At 31.9% G+C, this 17689-nt stretch overlaps 1 protein-coding gene across 1 annotated transcript in view; it reads left to right on the top strand.

Moving 5' to 3' along the window:
* The window catches only part of LOC145268216 (clustered mitochondria protein homolog), a 138885-nt gene that overhangs the window by 111464 nt on the left and 9732 nt on the right, over positions 1–17689 (top strand). Inside the window, exons 31-35 of the mRNA XM_080123518.1 lie at positions 5291–5371; positions 6755–6880; positions 10573–10658; positions 12683–12812; positions 14908–15042. Of these exons, the coding sequence (XP_079979644.1) occupies positions 5291–5371; positions 6755–6880; positions 10573–10658; positions 12683–12812; positions 14908–15042 (558 nt within the window). The remainder of the gene's footprint in view (positions 1–5290; positions 5372–6754; positions 6881–10572; positions 10659–12682; positions 12813–14907; positions 15043–17689) is intronic.

The raw sequence follows: 17689 nt of genomic DNA on the forward strand, positions 1-17689 counted from the left end.
ATACTGAAAATAGATTCCAAATTCTAGAAAAAATGGAAACCGAAAACACCCTAGATAAAAAAAAAAGAAACCAAACACAAGTAATCAAGAGGGAAAAAATGAACAAGAAGCCAAAACAGCAACATCTCAAGCAAGATCCAGATCGACGTCCAGATCCAAACAAAAAAAAGAAAAAAACTCAGCAAAACACTTCACCAAAGACACAAACTCCAACAAAAGATAAATCCTCTACTTCTAACGAGATGGAAATAGAGGAAAACTAAACAACCTCATGGAAATAAAACACAACAAATTATCCAATGGAATTGTCGTGGAATAGGATCTAGCTATAATGAACTTATCTCACTCTTACACCCAGCCATTGTCTGCTTACAAGAAACCTTCCTACAAAACAATAACCATTTCAAAACACCAAACTATGAACAATACAACTATTTCCATAACACAGGCCTTTGTGCTAATGGAGGCACCTCAATTCTTGTAAGGAATAACATACCTCAAAGCAATTTCTCTGTCAAAACAAATCTCCAAGCAATTACAACTCAAGTCACATTACACAAAACAATCACAATCTGCTCAATATACCTCCCTCCTCATGAACCAATAAATGAAAATGAACTAGAAAATTTAATAAAACAACTACCTCCACCATTCATTCTTCTAGGAGACTTTAACTGCCACAGTACGTTATGGGGATGCGAAGTCACAAACTCAAAAGGAAACAAAATTGAACAATTAGTTAACAAAAATAACTTAGGCCTTCTCAATCAAAAAAATCCCACATACTTAAATCCAACAAACAGATCAACTAGTGCCATTGATCTTACCATGTGTGATCCATCAAGCTTCTTGGATTATACATGGAGCACTTACGAAGAATCCTGTGGAAGTGATCACTTCCCTATTATAATCAATTACAGTAACTCCATCCAAAAGCCAACTGGGCCGAATTTAAAGAACTTTGTTCACTAAAATTAACAGAATGTCAAATCCAAACAATAGAAGAATTCACGGAAGTACTCATAACAATAGCCAAAAAATGCATACCCAAAAATTCTCCTCCTGGAAAAAAAAACAAACCCTGGTTCGATCCAGAATGTAAAACGGCTATTAGACAGAGAAAAGCAGCCTTAAGAAAATTTAAAAAACAACCCACAACGAACAACTTAATAAAATATAAACACCAAAGAGCTAAAACTCAAAAAACAATTAAAGAATCCAAAAGATCCTGCTGGCAACAATTTGTCAACAAAATCAACATCACCACTAAACCCAAAACCATCTGGGAAATGATTAGGAAAATAACTGGAAAATATAATCTGAATCCAATCAAACACCTCACAAATAAACAGAAAATAACTGATAAAAAAGATATTGCTAAAACCTTTGCCGGAAACTCATCATCAAAACACTACAATAGACAATTCCAAATACTTAAGAAACATGAAGAAAAGTACAAAATAAACTTTAACTCCAAAAACCAAGAACCTTACAATGAAATCTTCTCACTCAATGAACTAGAAACCGCCATAGAAAAATCCCATAACTCAGCTGTAGGACCAAATGAAGTGCACTACAGCTTCCTTAAAGAAATTCCACCAGAATCATTAAAGCTCCTTCTCAAAATTTATAATAAAATATGGGAAACAAAAGATTTCCCAACTTCATGGAAAAACGCAACAATAATACCGATACCCAAATTGGGAAAAGATACATTAAACCCAGAAAACCCAGACCAATAGCTCTCACAAGCTGCCTATGCAAAACGTTCGAAAGAATGATTAACTACCGTCTTATATGGTATCTAGATGACAACAAAATAATTTCTAAAATCCAGTGTGGATACCAAAAAAATCGAATGTATAGACCACATCACTAACCTCGAAAATTACATTAGAAGCTTTTATCAATAAGGATATCTGTTTTTTTTTTTTTCGATCTTGAGAAAGCATATGAAACTACCTGGAAACACGGTATCATAAAAGATCTCCATGACATTGGACTAAGAGGCAGACTACCTGAATTCATAAAAAACTAACAGACAGATCTTTCCAAGTTCGCATAGACTCGACTTTATCAGACCCACAAAATCAAGGAGTGCCCCAGGGCAGCATATTATCAACAACTATGTTTAACATAAAAATCAATAACATTATAAAAGAACTCTCTCCTGATATACATAGCTCCTTATATGTAGATGACTGCTCAATCAGCTACAGATCTAAATACATTCACACTATTGAAAGAAAACTACAACATAACATAAATAAAATTAATAAATGAGCAACGAAAAATGGTTTCAAATTCTCCAAAACTAAAACAAAATGCATCCATTTCTGTAACCAACGCAAACTCCACCCTGACCCAACCTTACAGATTGAAGGCGAAAAAATTCCATTCGTAAATGAACACAAGCACCTGGGAATCATTTTTGACAAAAAACTAAATTTCATTCCACACATCAATCACATCAAAACCAAATGTAATAAAGCATTACAACTCCTACGAGTCATTGCCCATACAGATTGGGGAGCTGACAAGAACACACTACTCAAACTATATAAAGCATTAGATCAAAAATAGATTATGGTAGCTTCATATATCAATCCACCAGAAAGTCATATCTAAAAACACTCAACACAATATGCCACTCCGGACTAAGACTAGCACTAGGAGCATTTCCAACCTCCCCTGTAGAAAGCCTGTATGCAGAAGCACATGAAACTCCTCCAATGCTTAGAAATCAGAACCTTGGTCTAAAGTACTACACAAAACTTACAGCCAACCCCACAAACCCAGCATACAATAGCACTTTAAATCCAAAGCATAAACACCTCTTCGACCAAAAAGAAAATGCAATCAAAACCTTTGGACTTAGAATAAAATCGATTTCCAAAGAAGCAAATCTACCCATAACGAAAATTCACGAAACTGTCCTACTCAAAACCCCTCCCTGGAAAATCGTATCCTCTAACATCGACCTAAGTTTAAGTAAATATGAAAAGAAACATACTCATCTAATAATTATCATGATGATCTCGATAAAATCAAAGAAAAGTATCCAGACCACACACACACACATCTATACAGATGGGTCTAAACAAAACAACGCAACAGCCAGTGCAGCAATACTCAATAAATCGATCAAAAAACAATCAAACCTCCCAAAAGAAACCTCAATCTTCAGTGATGAAATACATGCTCTAATCCTAGCTCTCAAACTTGCCTCCAATAACAAAAAAAAACAAATTTATAATCCTTTCAGACTCCCAATCTACTCTAAAAGTGATTTAAAAATAAAAAGATGGAGAACCCCCTAATTGCAAAATTACTTAAAAAATTAACTGAATTAAACAATAAAAAAGAAATCATTTTCTGCTGGATACCGAGCCATTCCGGTATTAAAAGTAATGAATTAGCAGATTCAGCAGCAAAAAAGCCTTAAATCTCCCAATCGATGCAAATTTTAAAATTCCATACATAGATCTAAAAAGATGTATCAACGCATATACAATAGAGAAATGGCAAACTTACTGGAATGAACACCTTAACAACAAACTTCACGAAATCATGCCAAAAATAAAAAAGCAAGAACAAAATACGAAACTAAACAGAAAAGAAGTCAAACTAACAAGAATAAAAATAGGTAATACTCACTTAACCCACTCATATCTCCTAAAAAAAGAAAGCCAACCCATCTGTATACCTTGTCAAAACCACTCACAATCAAACACATATTAATTGAATGTACTGATTTTGTAACAGTAAGAAATCAATTCTACAAAGAAAACAATATTAAAGAGTTATTTGATAAAAACAATCTCCACACCATACTCTCATATCTTAAAAAAATTGGCCTTTATAAAATTTTTTAAAAAGAACCCTTTATACAACGGTCCTGGATATGACCTAAAACTATATCTGATGGTGAGGCCTCAGCTTGCGGACCTTGGGGAGTGTGGAGCCACCTTTTAATTGCCATTGCTCCCAGGTTCACTCTGACCCAGAGTGGTAGTACCTGTTAGGGTCCAAACTATTGGTTAAATAGAATCCGACTTAAAGACAAATATACTCCATTAAAAAAATTGTTCCTCAAAATCACTAGATTCAGCATTAAATAACCTGAAAAAGGTTGATATACCGTAAAAAAAAAACAACCAACCAAACTCTCACCCTTCATAATAGAAAAATATCTCACAGTGAACATGGCTCCAAAATCAATCAAAACAACTTATAACAATACCTTGATAGTAGAAGTTAAAAACAAGAAGTATGCAGAAATATTGCTAAGAACTACCATACTACACAACATAAAAATAAAAGCATGTCCTCATCAATTTCTCAGTGCATCACAAGAATCACAGCAAGATAAATCAGCACAAAATGCCAAATCCTTCAAGACCAACAAAATCTTTAGAAAACAATCTTGCTGTACAGAAACCACACAAATATACAAAGATAAATCCCAGTATAGACAGTCCTCATCCAAATCTAAAGATTGGTCACATGGCAATGAAAAAAAACTAAACATAATACAATGGAACTACAGGGATATGAAACCTAACTACGAAGAAATGAAATGCATAATGATGACAACCCAACATAATATGCTTGCAAGAAATTCAACTCAAAGAAACATAACATCACTATTAAAGGATACAACACATAACCAAACAAACAAATCAAGAGACAACTGACCTATTGGTGGCAACTCCATAATAAAAAAAAATATATAATAGAAATTAGTTTGACAGCAATTAAGCAAACTACTACTGACCTAAACTTTCTCCTGACAAACTAATCACTTTTAGATTGTACACACACAAACCATATCTGGCATAAAATGGCCCACTGCGGTTGATTGGCTATTATGCCAAACTGCTCCTCCTCCTCCTCCTGGAGATATTATTTCTGATTGGCTAAAGTCTGATATAGGGAACTAATTGAATTTTAAGTATTTGCTTCAATCAGTATCAATCATTTAATTAAGTTAAGCAAATATTAAATAATTTTCTATATTGTTATTCTGAGATTGTTGTTGCAGCTATTACTACTACTTCTGCTAATGATTTTAAAATCGCTTCTCTTTGTTGTTGTAAGGACTACTACTGCTACAGATTTACTAAAAAAACAAAGAAAATATTGTTTTTTTGTGTTGTGTAATATATTGATAATATTTTTAATAATTTAAAAAAATGTATCTCATGTGTTTCCAACAGAGATTTTTAAAAAGGTTTTAAATTTAAAAAACCATAAAGAGTTGAAATTAATTTTTATTTTATTTTTTCAGGCACTTTCCTATCAACAAAGAGCAGTTCTTATGAGTGAAAGGGTCTTGGGTATTGATCATCCAAATACAATAACAGAATATGTAAGTTCACTATCTATATATATAAATTTGTATTCCTGTCTGTCTATTCACAATTTGATTAATATATACAAAATGTGTCTTACTTTAATCTTTCGTTTATTTCTATATATAGTATGATACTTGGGAAAAGATACAATTAAGAGATCACCTTATTTGCATATGACATTAAGAAAAATCGATTTTACTAAATAGCGGTATTTTAGTTAATGTTTTTAGTGAGAGAATTATTTTAAGTATTCTATTTAAAATTGTTATTTAATAAATTTTAAACAACAATTATATTGATAATATATTTAATTTAATTTATTTTGGAATTGTTTGGCTTTTATTTTGTTTTGTTTTTTTAAATATTCAAAAAAAAACACTTACGGAAAAAATTGAAAAGATTTCATTTGTTTTATTTTATTCCTTAAAAAAAAAAAAATATATTTGTCAGATTTTTCCCTCCCCTCTCAATCGCCAAACTTGAAAAAATGCTAGAGGTGACATGTCTCTGAATACTCGGTGGCCAAAAAGTGGGTGCTCATTTTACATTAAATTTATATAGAAAAGTGATCCCCCACTCTAACATGTGATTTTATTTTTTCAAAATTTCTTCCCTCATAATATTTATAAAGGCTATTTAAATGTATTAAGCTGAAAAAAAAAAAGTAGATTTCCATTTTTTTTTTTAAAGGATAAAGTTTAACCCCTAAAAAAATGGAGATCGTGACCCAGTGGCATTTAACCGTTAGACACCACTGGGTTGCGTCGTATAAAGTTACCTATTTAATTAGAAAATTAAGTTTGTAATCAATGAAATCAATGCGAAGAAAGAAAAAAAAAGGTGTAAATTGTGGAATTTAGAGGTGGGGCAGTAGATCTTCATTTTTTTAGGTATCCATGCTAGTATATATATATATATATATATATATCAATATCTGTTTATATATATCAATATCTGTTTATATAATAGTCAGACAAAATATTGTCCGTCTGAACATTTCTTTACACTTAAAATGTGTAAAAAAAAATAATAATTAAAAAAAAAGTGCTGTTTTTTCTTTCTTTCTTTTCAATGAATGATGCACTTATATAGTTTAAATTATAAAAACTCTAATTTGACTGTTAAATGATGAAATTACAATATTTTTATGCAGGATTATTAAAGATTATTTCCCTTGGTAATATATTGAATTACATCCCTTAGTATTTATACATATGAAACCAAACGCACCACATTAAGTTTGGAAGTGGTAAAATATTTCGGGTTTTTTGGGGGGGTTTTTTTTTCATGCTTTTTTGTTTTTAGATTAAGCAAAACAAATTGAGATAAAAATCTGATAAAATAATTTAATGGAATAAGAATTTTTTTTACTTTATTTTTTTTCTTTTTACTTCCAGGCACATTTAGCTTTGTATTGTTTTGCAAATAATCAAATCTCAAATGCCTTGCGTCTTATGTACAGAGCCAGATATTTGGCAATTCTTTGCCATGGAGAGAATCACCCAGAAGTAGCCTTATTTGATGTAAGTACACTTTCTTTAAGTGACCTTGTCTGTGTGAGAAACGGTCTCTATCCACCTACTCTATCTAATTTTGGTCTACAGACTTGAAACTTCATATATAGGAACCTTGAACCTATGGAACAAATTCAATTTGTTTTTTAGTCAATAAAAATAGCTACTAAGAGGTGAACTAAACGTATTATTTCTATGCATGCGCAAACATACATTTATATCTTTAAACAACGTTTTTTAAAGTTTTTATACACATATATATATATATATATATATATATATATATATATAATATAAATGTATAGACTAAGATCAGACGGTAACGAATAAGGTTGTGTTTTTGTTCTGATACTAGCTGATAGGACCCAAGTCATTTTTTTTAACTTTTGAAATCATTACTATATATTAGGTACAATATAATATTCAATAAAGAATTTGCTCTATAATAATAAATACAAAATCTGTATGAATCAATATCATTTAAGAATATTTTATGATCGGCCAATACCGGGTGGTTTGCTCATAAATATATATATATATATATATATTTATATATATATATATATTTATATATAGTGCTGGCAAAAATAAAGTCCGCACTTGTAATTCTTTCAAAAACTGCAAATTTAAGCTAAATTTAATGTAACTGTTTAAACAAACTATACCTCATTTGATTCCTCTATAATTTTACCTGTTCATATTTGATTTTTAATTGAAATATTCTAGTGTTCATGTCAATTTAAAAAAAATAACTTCAAATTGAGGAGGCAAAAAGAAAATCCGCAGCAACAAATTTGCTTAAAACCAGTTTAAATTATCGCCCCTAAATCAGTTTAAAATATCCACCAACAGGCAACAAAGCATTTCTAATCGTAATTGTTGTTTTTCCAGATTATACAACGTAACATTTAGTCCATATGCCCGACTTTCTCTTAGTGATCGTCAGGAGCTCATTAATCTTTACCTTTCTGGTTTAACCAATTGAGAAATTGGCCGCAGATGAAATGTGATGAGAAAGCAGTACAAAAAACTGTTCAAAGCACCAAAACACTGGCAGTGTTCGTGATGCCCCTAAATCTGGTCGTACTAGAGTTGCTTCTAACAGGGAAGACAATGCTATCAATATCCGCAGCCTAAGAAACAGATTTGAAATGGTTCCCCAAATCCAACAACAATGCAATCTTGTTAAAAAGTGCTTTCTTTCTACTGTCAAGAACAGATTAAAGAAATTTAATTTGCGAGGACATGTTGCAAGACGCAAGCCAATGATTTCTGAAAGAACAGAAAGCGCCGTCTGAACTTCGTCAGATGCAATGAAGATCATGACTCTTCATATTGGTTCAAAGTGCTTTTACGAAAGCAAGTTTAATAGGCTAGGCAGTGATGGTAGACAGTACATCCGTCGGAGGAAAGACAAAGAATTTAATCCTAGGTGCTTAGTTTCAACGCTGCAAGGTGGTGGAGGTTCAGTGTTGGTGTGGGGCATTATTAGTACCAATGGTCCAGGGTCTATAGTTCGCTTGCAAGGTCGAATTAATTCGACCAAAGTACATTATGTTGACTGAGCATTTTCTACCCTACTTTGGTCAGAATTTCGATGATAATCTCATCTTCATACAGGATAATGCTCCCATTCACACAGCTGGCAATGTCAAGAGGTTCCTGGAAGAGCATGATATTCCGTGCTTGGATTGGCCTGCACAATCTCCAGACCTCAATTCTATCGAAAACATATCACATTACATTAAGCAACAGCTACGCGATGATAAAATATCAAATTTGGTAGAAGACAAAAATTAAAGAAAAGTGGGATGCTCTTTCCTCGGAGTATTACTGCAGTCTAATTCAAGGAATTCCCAAAAGATTGCAGGCTGTCAAATTGCAGAAGGGCTATGCTACTAAATATAAACTAGTTCTTTGTGTTCCTCTTGTATTTGTGTTGCATTAATGTCCTAAAGTTACATTTAAATAATAATTTTCCATTGTGCGGACTTTCTTTTTGCCTCAATTTGAAGTTATATATAACTAAATGTACCTCAGCCACTACCATTGTATTCCACTTTCTATATTTTCATTATGGATAATAGAAAAGTCTATTTTGCTAATTTATAACACATTTACATTTAAATCATGTAAATTAACTGAAAAGTCATTCTTTCTCCAAATACTAGCACACAAAAACTCTTAAATGGTTGAATGCAGTGATAGGGAACAAAAGAAATACATAACTAAGAAAAATGTGATTTATTCAGTTATTTTTTGAGTATGATTACTTAGAACAATTAAAATAACTCTTCTATAACTCAATCCCAGAATTATATATTAGCATGTATTTTGTGTTATTAAAATATGTAAGGAAAAAAAATCTTAAGTAAATAAGTTTTTGAACTCCGCTTTAATATAATAGAATAAATATACAGCATCATCATCACTATCATCATCATTAGCGATTTAACATGCATAACATGGCGGATTTTTGAAATTGACTTCCAAACTTCCAAATTTTTTTTTTTTTTTTTTTTTAGTCTTGAATATTACCTCATCTTTTCCTTGGCCTTCACCTGTCACCTAACCCTGCTATCTCAACTGTTCCACATCTATTAAACCAAGAATTATGGATCAATCAGTTGTGATGTAGTACTATCATTCTTGCTGATTACAACGATTTTAAACTCTTCAAAATATTTCTGCCTGCTTGTTATTCCTGCAGAACATAATGGTAAAATGCCCAAACTTGAACTTTCATCTGCTGTTTGCATTCTCCAGTCAGTATAAGGTGCTCCAATTTCAGATGGCGAGTTAATACTGTCACCTTATATTAACCTCATTTACTATCTATGTAAAGTGTTGCTCATGGGCATGTTACAATATTGGCGGGAAGGTATCAATGTTGGGTTAATGGATGCCTTTCTGTATATGTCTGACATATACTCTGGAGTAGTTTTTTGTCAATTGTATTGACAATGTTATGACTGTGGTGTATGATGGTGGGAACAAACACAAATAATGTAATGAGATAAATAATTAGAGAAATAGACAGAGGCATGGAATGAGATAAATAATTAGAGAAATGAGAGAGAAGGGTGTCTATCCTTATGACATCACAATGCATTTGGAAATACTTTAACTTTGTGAAAATTGGCTGTGTAGAAAAAAATGGATGTTTGGTCTATTACAAAGTTACATTTATAAAGTTTTGTTAAAAGATGTAGAAATAGGAATGAAAGGGATGTGTTTGACAGTTATCATAATGTAGTTATGGAAATGGTGTGTGGTAAAATGAATGACAATATTAAAGGGGCTTCAATAATTTTTAATTGTGCATATTTATTTCTGAACATAGTGTGTCACACATTTTTATTTATTTTACCACATAGACTGTTTCCACAGCTACATTGTGATAGCTCTCAAACATATTTTCACATTTAACACAATGCTTCAAGCAAACTACAAAATAAATAAATAGGAACGTTTTTATAAATTGTCTTACAATTTATTTTATTCTGATGTTCCATAAAAAAACAATAGATGTACTTTTAAACTATCTTAATTTTACTTGAATGAATTCTCTTACATGGGAGTTCATTGCTCCGTTACAGTACGCCTTCACTATCAGTTAAGGGCACTAATTGTGGACACTAATGTACAATGTAGGTGATCATATAGTGATTTTTTAATTAAAATTTTTTTTTTATTTTCAGAGCAATATTGGTTTGATCCTTCATGCTGCTGAGGAATATGATCTCTCTTTACGTTTCTTAGAAAAAGCCTTTCAGTTAAATACAAAGTAAGTAAAACAAATTTCGTTTTATTTCTCTTTTTGTTTTTACAAATGAGTCACTGCCTATAAAAGCCAAAAGCCTTTCAAGAGTAGTGAGATGAATGGATTGTCAGTTGAATGATGAATATTATGACAGGATTAAAAAAGATAAATGCAATGAACAAATTTTAATGGCCATAGGGACAGCTTATGACCAGTATTTATCATCATTGTAATTGAAGATGACCATGTTGCAGGGAATAATATGTTCCAAAGATGCAAAGTTCTTGGAAAGAAACTCTGTTTATGGAAATTCTATTTGATGCTTGGACAGGAGAGGAAGAAGGGAAAGTTCTTTTTACGTTTTGCAGTGAGAAGAGTTCTTGCTGTGAATCTCAGGAATCAGAGATTGATCAGTTGAACACCTTATATGGAATCAACAATAGAGTAGACTGTCCTTATCGAATGCCTGTCTAGAAATAAAGCCACCATCAATAGATTCACTGATACTGTATGTGATATTACCATCAGCACATTGCCTGTTGATCTCTCAAAACAGAAACCATATTGTATGCTACTGAGTAGATTGTTTTTGCGAAGGTGATTGACAACTTCTCTATTTATAATAGACGCAAACAACTTGCTCATGATGCACAGGAAGCTGATAAGTCTGTACTCGGATGCAGAAGACTAATCCCCATAATTTTAGTTACTGGGCAGACTGTTGAGGTTTTCCAAGGTGTTAGGAAGCATCTTTCCTTAAGGCACTGTTTGAACAACTTTGTTAGTATAGGAGCTAGTTCCAGTTGCAGCTTTTTTGAGTGCAATGATTGGAATGTTGTCAAGAGTCAATTGCTTTGCTGGAATCAAGATTCTTGATAAGTCTGATAATATCTTGATAGAATTATGGATGTCGATCAGAGTATTGTCAGTCCAGGTAGGAAATTTAGGGGATAGGCGGCCATTATCACACAGGGTGGAGTTCATATAAAGTTTTTAGCAAAGACTTTGGCTTTGTCAGATTCTAACATAATCACTTCAGGTATGTTGAAATAAAAGATACGCAGGTTTGGAACCCTATTTTATATATGCCAAAACTCATGGAACCTAACCTCAGCTGCTTTAGACTTGACATTTTAGGCGGAAGACTTTCTTGCATTTTCAATAACCTTTTTGCAGTGATTGCTAGCAGACCTGTAGGGTTAGTTTAGTTTCTGAACATCTCTTTTCGTTAAAGTATTTAAAATAGTTATATATGCAATTGCAGCAGCACATTCAGGCATTTATCACCATTAGCTATTTGGTTTAAGTCAGAATTTTTAGAGGGTATATAGCTGTGTATAATAATAGTTAGCCAATCTGTAAAGTCGGATGCTATAGATGATCCTTTGTGGCATGGATGGTGACTAGAATAAAAATTATACGTTCAGTATACTGTTAGATATTTTCTTGATCTCTTGAAAATCAACTCAGATTTATTAGTTTTTGGCATAAAACTCTATAACTTATATGAAGTAATGGTTTCTGTAAGCAATGGCCTCCAGTCTGGGATTGCACAGCCACTTCCAAAAACACAGATGTGTAGCGAAAATAAAGAGTCTTCGAACACTGGGCTACCAACAAACAGTCATTTAGCTGCCTTTAAAATTCTTTGCAAATAGTCATGCATTATAAGATTGAAAGCTATATCCAATAATACATACAATAAATGTATAGAGATTGAAACAGATTAATTACAGTTAGTTTTATAACAACTTGGTTTAATTAATAATTTAATGATAATGTAATAATTAAAATTAACTTTTAAATTTAAAAAAAGAAATAGTGAAACAAAATGAAAGTCAATTATGAGTAGATACATCTAGTTTTGTATAAATGTTTACTTTTATTAATATCTCTGAGAGACTACTGCTTCAGTTATGAAAAAATATCGCTAAGAAAAAAAAATGATCTTCAAACATGTAAATATGCTAAAAATGAAATGTTTCCTAATATTTTTTTTACTTTGTTTGAAATTTGAAATGTGCAATTATTTTTTTCTCATTTCATAGATTCTATGGTGCTAAAAGTTTGAAAGTTGCTATGGGACATCATTTAATGGCAAGAACCCGTTCTTGTCGAAGTGATTTCAGATCTGCCTTGCAAAGTGAGAAGGAAGCCTATGCTATCTACAAACAAGTAGTAAGTACTCAAGGCCTAATTTTTTTATCTTACAACAATGCATCAATGCAGATCATCAATATTGAGCAAACACTGCTTTAATAATCAACTGCTTGAAGTACTTTCTGCAAGGTAGCTCTAGTGAGTTTCATAAGTTAGCAATTAAGCTATGTCTCTTGGCATAGTCCATATATTCTACTCTCCATGAGAGCAAAGTTAGACACAAGGTCTGTTTTTAACATGGGGGAAAATCAAACAAGAAAATGAGAAGAAATTCTTTCAGACTGACAAATTTTTTTTTTGTCCTAATCCAATGACAAAAATATAATTTGTCAGTCTAGAATTTCCATGCCACAATGCTATATCCACTTTGAATGCTAATAGCTTTTTTCATTCTGAAATAGAACAGATATCCATTTCACATTACAAACACAAGTATATTTTCTAATACTGCACTGGTATTTTATTTTTTTCAAATTAATCATCCTGAGGAAATCTGAAAATAAAGATGAACTGTTGATGAACTTATAATTTTGGTTTTCTTCTTTTTAATCCATGAATATATATATATATATATATATATATATATATATAACAATTTCATCTCTATATTAATGGAATTTTGTACGTCTGTGTGTTTCTCGCCTCTACGTGACATACATATATATATATATATATTCATTCAGATTTTTTTAGTCCTCATGTATCATTATAAATAGTTTTTCTGAAGAACCAACCTCATAAGTTTCATTGTTTTCCAGTAAAGAGCATTATCATTGACAAAATGAAATATATTATTACAATAATATGCAAGGTGGATTTTTATGACCTACTGATGTCGGAGTTGTATTAAAATTGTTGCCAAACCAAATATATCATAATGTTTCAACTTGTAATTCAATATTTGAATTAACATTTTTACTAAAGTATCATCATTTGTTAGGGTCAAATGTCGCTTGAGGATAAGGGTTACTGAGATGAATGAATTTTCAGTTGAATGATGACAAATATTATGAGAAGATTGGAAATGATGAATGGAATGAAAAATATTTTATTATTTATGAGGACAGTTTTAAAGTTAACTATGTTGAAAGGAAAGAAATAATTTTGTATACAAACTTTTATTTGTAAATTTAATGATTTTACTTGCTTTATTTTCCTTCTGTTACAATTTCATATTAATTATAGCTTTAACTAGCCATTTGTAAAAAGAAATAGTAAATTAATCCACTCTGAATGTAAATCTCGCAATATTATTGTGCCTTCTTTGAAACAAAATAGAGTAGAAATTATTGGCAGCTATATTGCAGACGCTTAACTATACAAATACAGTTATTTTCTATTAGGGAATTTGCAGAAGAGTTCTAATGATATTGTTGCATCACATGCAAAAAGTGAAATGGTCCCACAGCCTTTCTCTTCAGACTAAATAGATTTAATTGGAGAAAGGGTACATTTAAATGACAATACAAAAATTGACATATTTTCTTTAATCAACACAATTACATGATTCAACTCATTTATTGCCTCTGAATTATGCAATTGTGTTGCATAATGTTCAGATTGACTTTTGATGGCTATGCATGCTGCAATATTTAAAGATGGTGGTTGAAGAAGGAGGGGTTATGTTGGGGACATTTAAAGATGTTGACAATCAACGGGATAGAAATAATGTAAAATATGCAAATTCTGGTTGTCTGTATACTATAATTTAAGAATATATGGAGTATTATGAAGGTCTATAACCAAAACCCCAAAAGGAGTTTATAAACAAACAACAACCACAACTGATTAAAGTATATTATCAACGTAGTAAAATTATATCACAACGACCATTTCATGATTATTTATAATTTTCAAATAAGATCTGCTTTTGAGTTTTTTTTTAATAATTTGAAAAAATTGAGTTTCTATAAGAAAAGTGGATGACTTCCATTTGAAAGTTAAAGAAATTAATCATAATCGAAATGAATATAATAACATGATTTTCTTCTAGCAATCTATCAAAATTTGGAATGAAACAAATAGTTTAAGAATAATAGCTAATCTAAATTGCTCCATTCAGTTAAGTTTGTAAAATGAGTGAGATATTAAACAATATTGTTTTAATTCACAGCTTGGAGAAGATCATGAACGAACAAAAGAGAGTTCAGAATGTTTGAACCATTTGACTCAACAAGCAGTTGTCTTCCAGAAAAAAATGAATGAAATATGCAAAGGTGAAAAAAGCATTAGTTTTGCTCCACTTCAGGTAAGGTTTTTTATTTCAGGACAACTTTACATTTTTGAACAAATATATTTATGTAGATTAACAAAGAATAGCAATTTGATTACTATTCTATGTATAGGAAAATCTCCATCATATTTGGTTTCACATCACATTCGTATTCTTGCATGTTTTCCGTGGATTTTAGAAATTGACTTCCAAACTAACTAACTTAGTCCTACATCTATCTTTATCGCAAATCCGTCCTTATTACTTCCTACTATGTTTTCCTTGGCCTTCCTTTGCGAGCTAACCTTGTTAATTATTTTTTTATGTATGCTAACCAATTGCTCTTTTACTTTCAATGTGACCAAATCAATAAAGTCTCCTGTTCTACACACATCTCCCTATTTAATTTTCTCCTGATGTCATCAGAGCTAAACTTGTTTATTAGATTTATATTGGTCATATCAGTTTTCTGATTTCTCTCTGTATGATAATGTAGGGAGATGTGTTGGTTTGGTCACAATAAAAGAATGGATTAGAGCAAGGGTCTCCAAATTTTCGGGATGGAGGGGGGCATATTGTTGGTTTGTTTTTTTGTTTTTTTAGAGCAACATGGAGGCAAAATAAGAAATTAAAAAAATTTTTACCTGGTCGTGTTTTATACCGTTTTGATCATTAACTTTACTTTTTAGTGAAATTTGTTCTCCAAAACTTTATTTTTTTTATTTTATGATTAATCACCATACTATTTGCGCACATTTTCATTTTAGTGAAATTGGTTCTCCAAAACTTTATTTTTTTGATCATTTCATGATTAAAAAGAAAAACCACTACACTATTTGCACACATTTTCATTTAAAAACCTTTTTTCTTAAATATTTTTACATTTTCCATAAAAGCTCCGCAGGTCAGATTAAAGACTTCGGCTCCTGTCCCACTGGAGAAATGTTGCATCCCTCTGCCTGATTTACAAGTATTTTAATGGTTATCTGTCATCTAAACTTCAGCTCCTATCCCACTGACGAAATGTTGCATCCCTCTGCCTGATTTACAAGTATTTTAATGGTTATCTGTCATCTAAACTTCAGCTCCTATCCCACTGACGAAATGTTGCATCCCTCTGCCTGATTTACAAGTATTTTAATGGTTATCTGTCATCTAAACTTCAGCTCCTGTCCAACTGACGAAATGTTGCTTCCCTCTGCCTGATTTACAAGTATTTTAATGGTTATCTGTCATCTAAACTTCAGCTCCTATCCCACTGACGAAATGTTGCATCCCTCTGCCTGATTTACAAGTATTTTAATGGTTATCTGTCATCTAAACTTCAGCTCCTATCCCACTGACGAAATGTTGCATCCCTCTGCCTGATTTACAAGTATTTTAATGGTGGCTGCTCTGACGAACTACAAGCCCTTGTACCCCCTCGATGAAAATACCCCCGACAAACTCGACAAGCAGCAAAGTCCCACCCCTACACAGTTGAGATCTCTAGATGTAAGAAAGCCTTTTACTCTAATAGCTTCTTCCCCAGAACTGCAGGACTTTGGAATTCTTTTCCGGTTTCCTGCTTCCTCAACTGTACTGACATGCGGAAGTTCAAGTGTAATGTGAACAGACATCTTGCTGCTAAACTCCCTACATAGTACCCCTGCAACTTATGTCCCTGATAGTAGCCCCCTACATCAAAGTGGCAATGTGCCTTGTTTGGGGTGAAAATTGAATAAATAAAATAAATAAATAAAATAAAATAAAAAATTTAAAAAAAAAGGTCTTCAAATTTTGGGGATGGAGGGGAGCATATTGCTGATATTTTTAGAGCAACATGGAGCCAAAATAAGAAATTAAAAAAAAACTTTACCTGGACATGTTTTATACCGTTTTGATCATTAACCTTACTTTTTAGTGAAATTGGTTCTCCAAAACTTTATTTTGTTTCAATCATCTCTATATAAATAAAATGAACTCATTTTTTCCCCTCCAACTTTGACCTTAAAAATCATGACATTACATGCAAATGTAATGCGTACAGACTGTAGCACATTATCTGAGGTTTGCTATAGGCCTATTACCTCTATAGTTCCTTGACAATTGTACATTCCTATATTGTTTCTGGTGGAGTCCACTGCCAAAATCGCTTAGATTCAATGGAAGTTGCGACATCTTTTCTATCTATTAGATTCCTCCTTTCCTCTCTCCCCATTTACACCGCAGCAGATGCATTCACAAGGAACACTACGAGGAAACACACCGGTTTTTTGGAATCATACAAGGTTACTTATGCCATTTCTTCCCCCCCCCCCCGATTCATGCTTTCTGTTTTTTTCCATAATAAAATAGAAATAAAAAAAAGAACACGAAAACGCGATTACTATTATTTGCTTTTAGCTTTTTTTTTCGTTAGTGTTAGATGCAATCTGCAAGACTAACCGGATTTTACTTCCGGTTTTAACAACTATAACCATGAAATCTAACTATGACCTTTATTTATTAGTACTTTCAACTCAACATTTATTTTTACACAAAGATTACAACGCAACGATATCGTGAATTCACTTGCATTACACTTAAATTAAAATTAAAACAAATAAATTCATTTAGAATTCGAGAAAACAAATTCCCCAACAGATGCCACACACAAATTTATTATGTCTAAACTATTATCCACCATCTTACATAACTTTAG

Source organism: Euprymna scolopes, chromosome 43 (assembly GCF_053919585.1).
Source record: "Euprymna scolopes isolate OS-2025 chromosome 43, ASM5391958v1, whole genome shotgun sequence".
NCBI lineage: Eukaryota > Metazoa > Mollusca > Cephalopoda > Sepiida > Sepiolidae > Euprymna > Euprymna scolopes.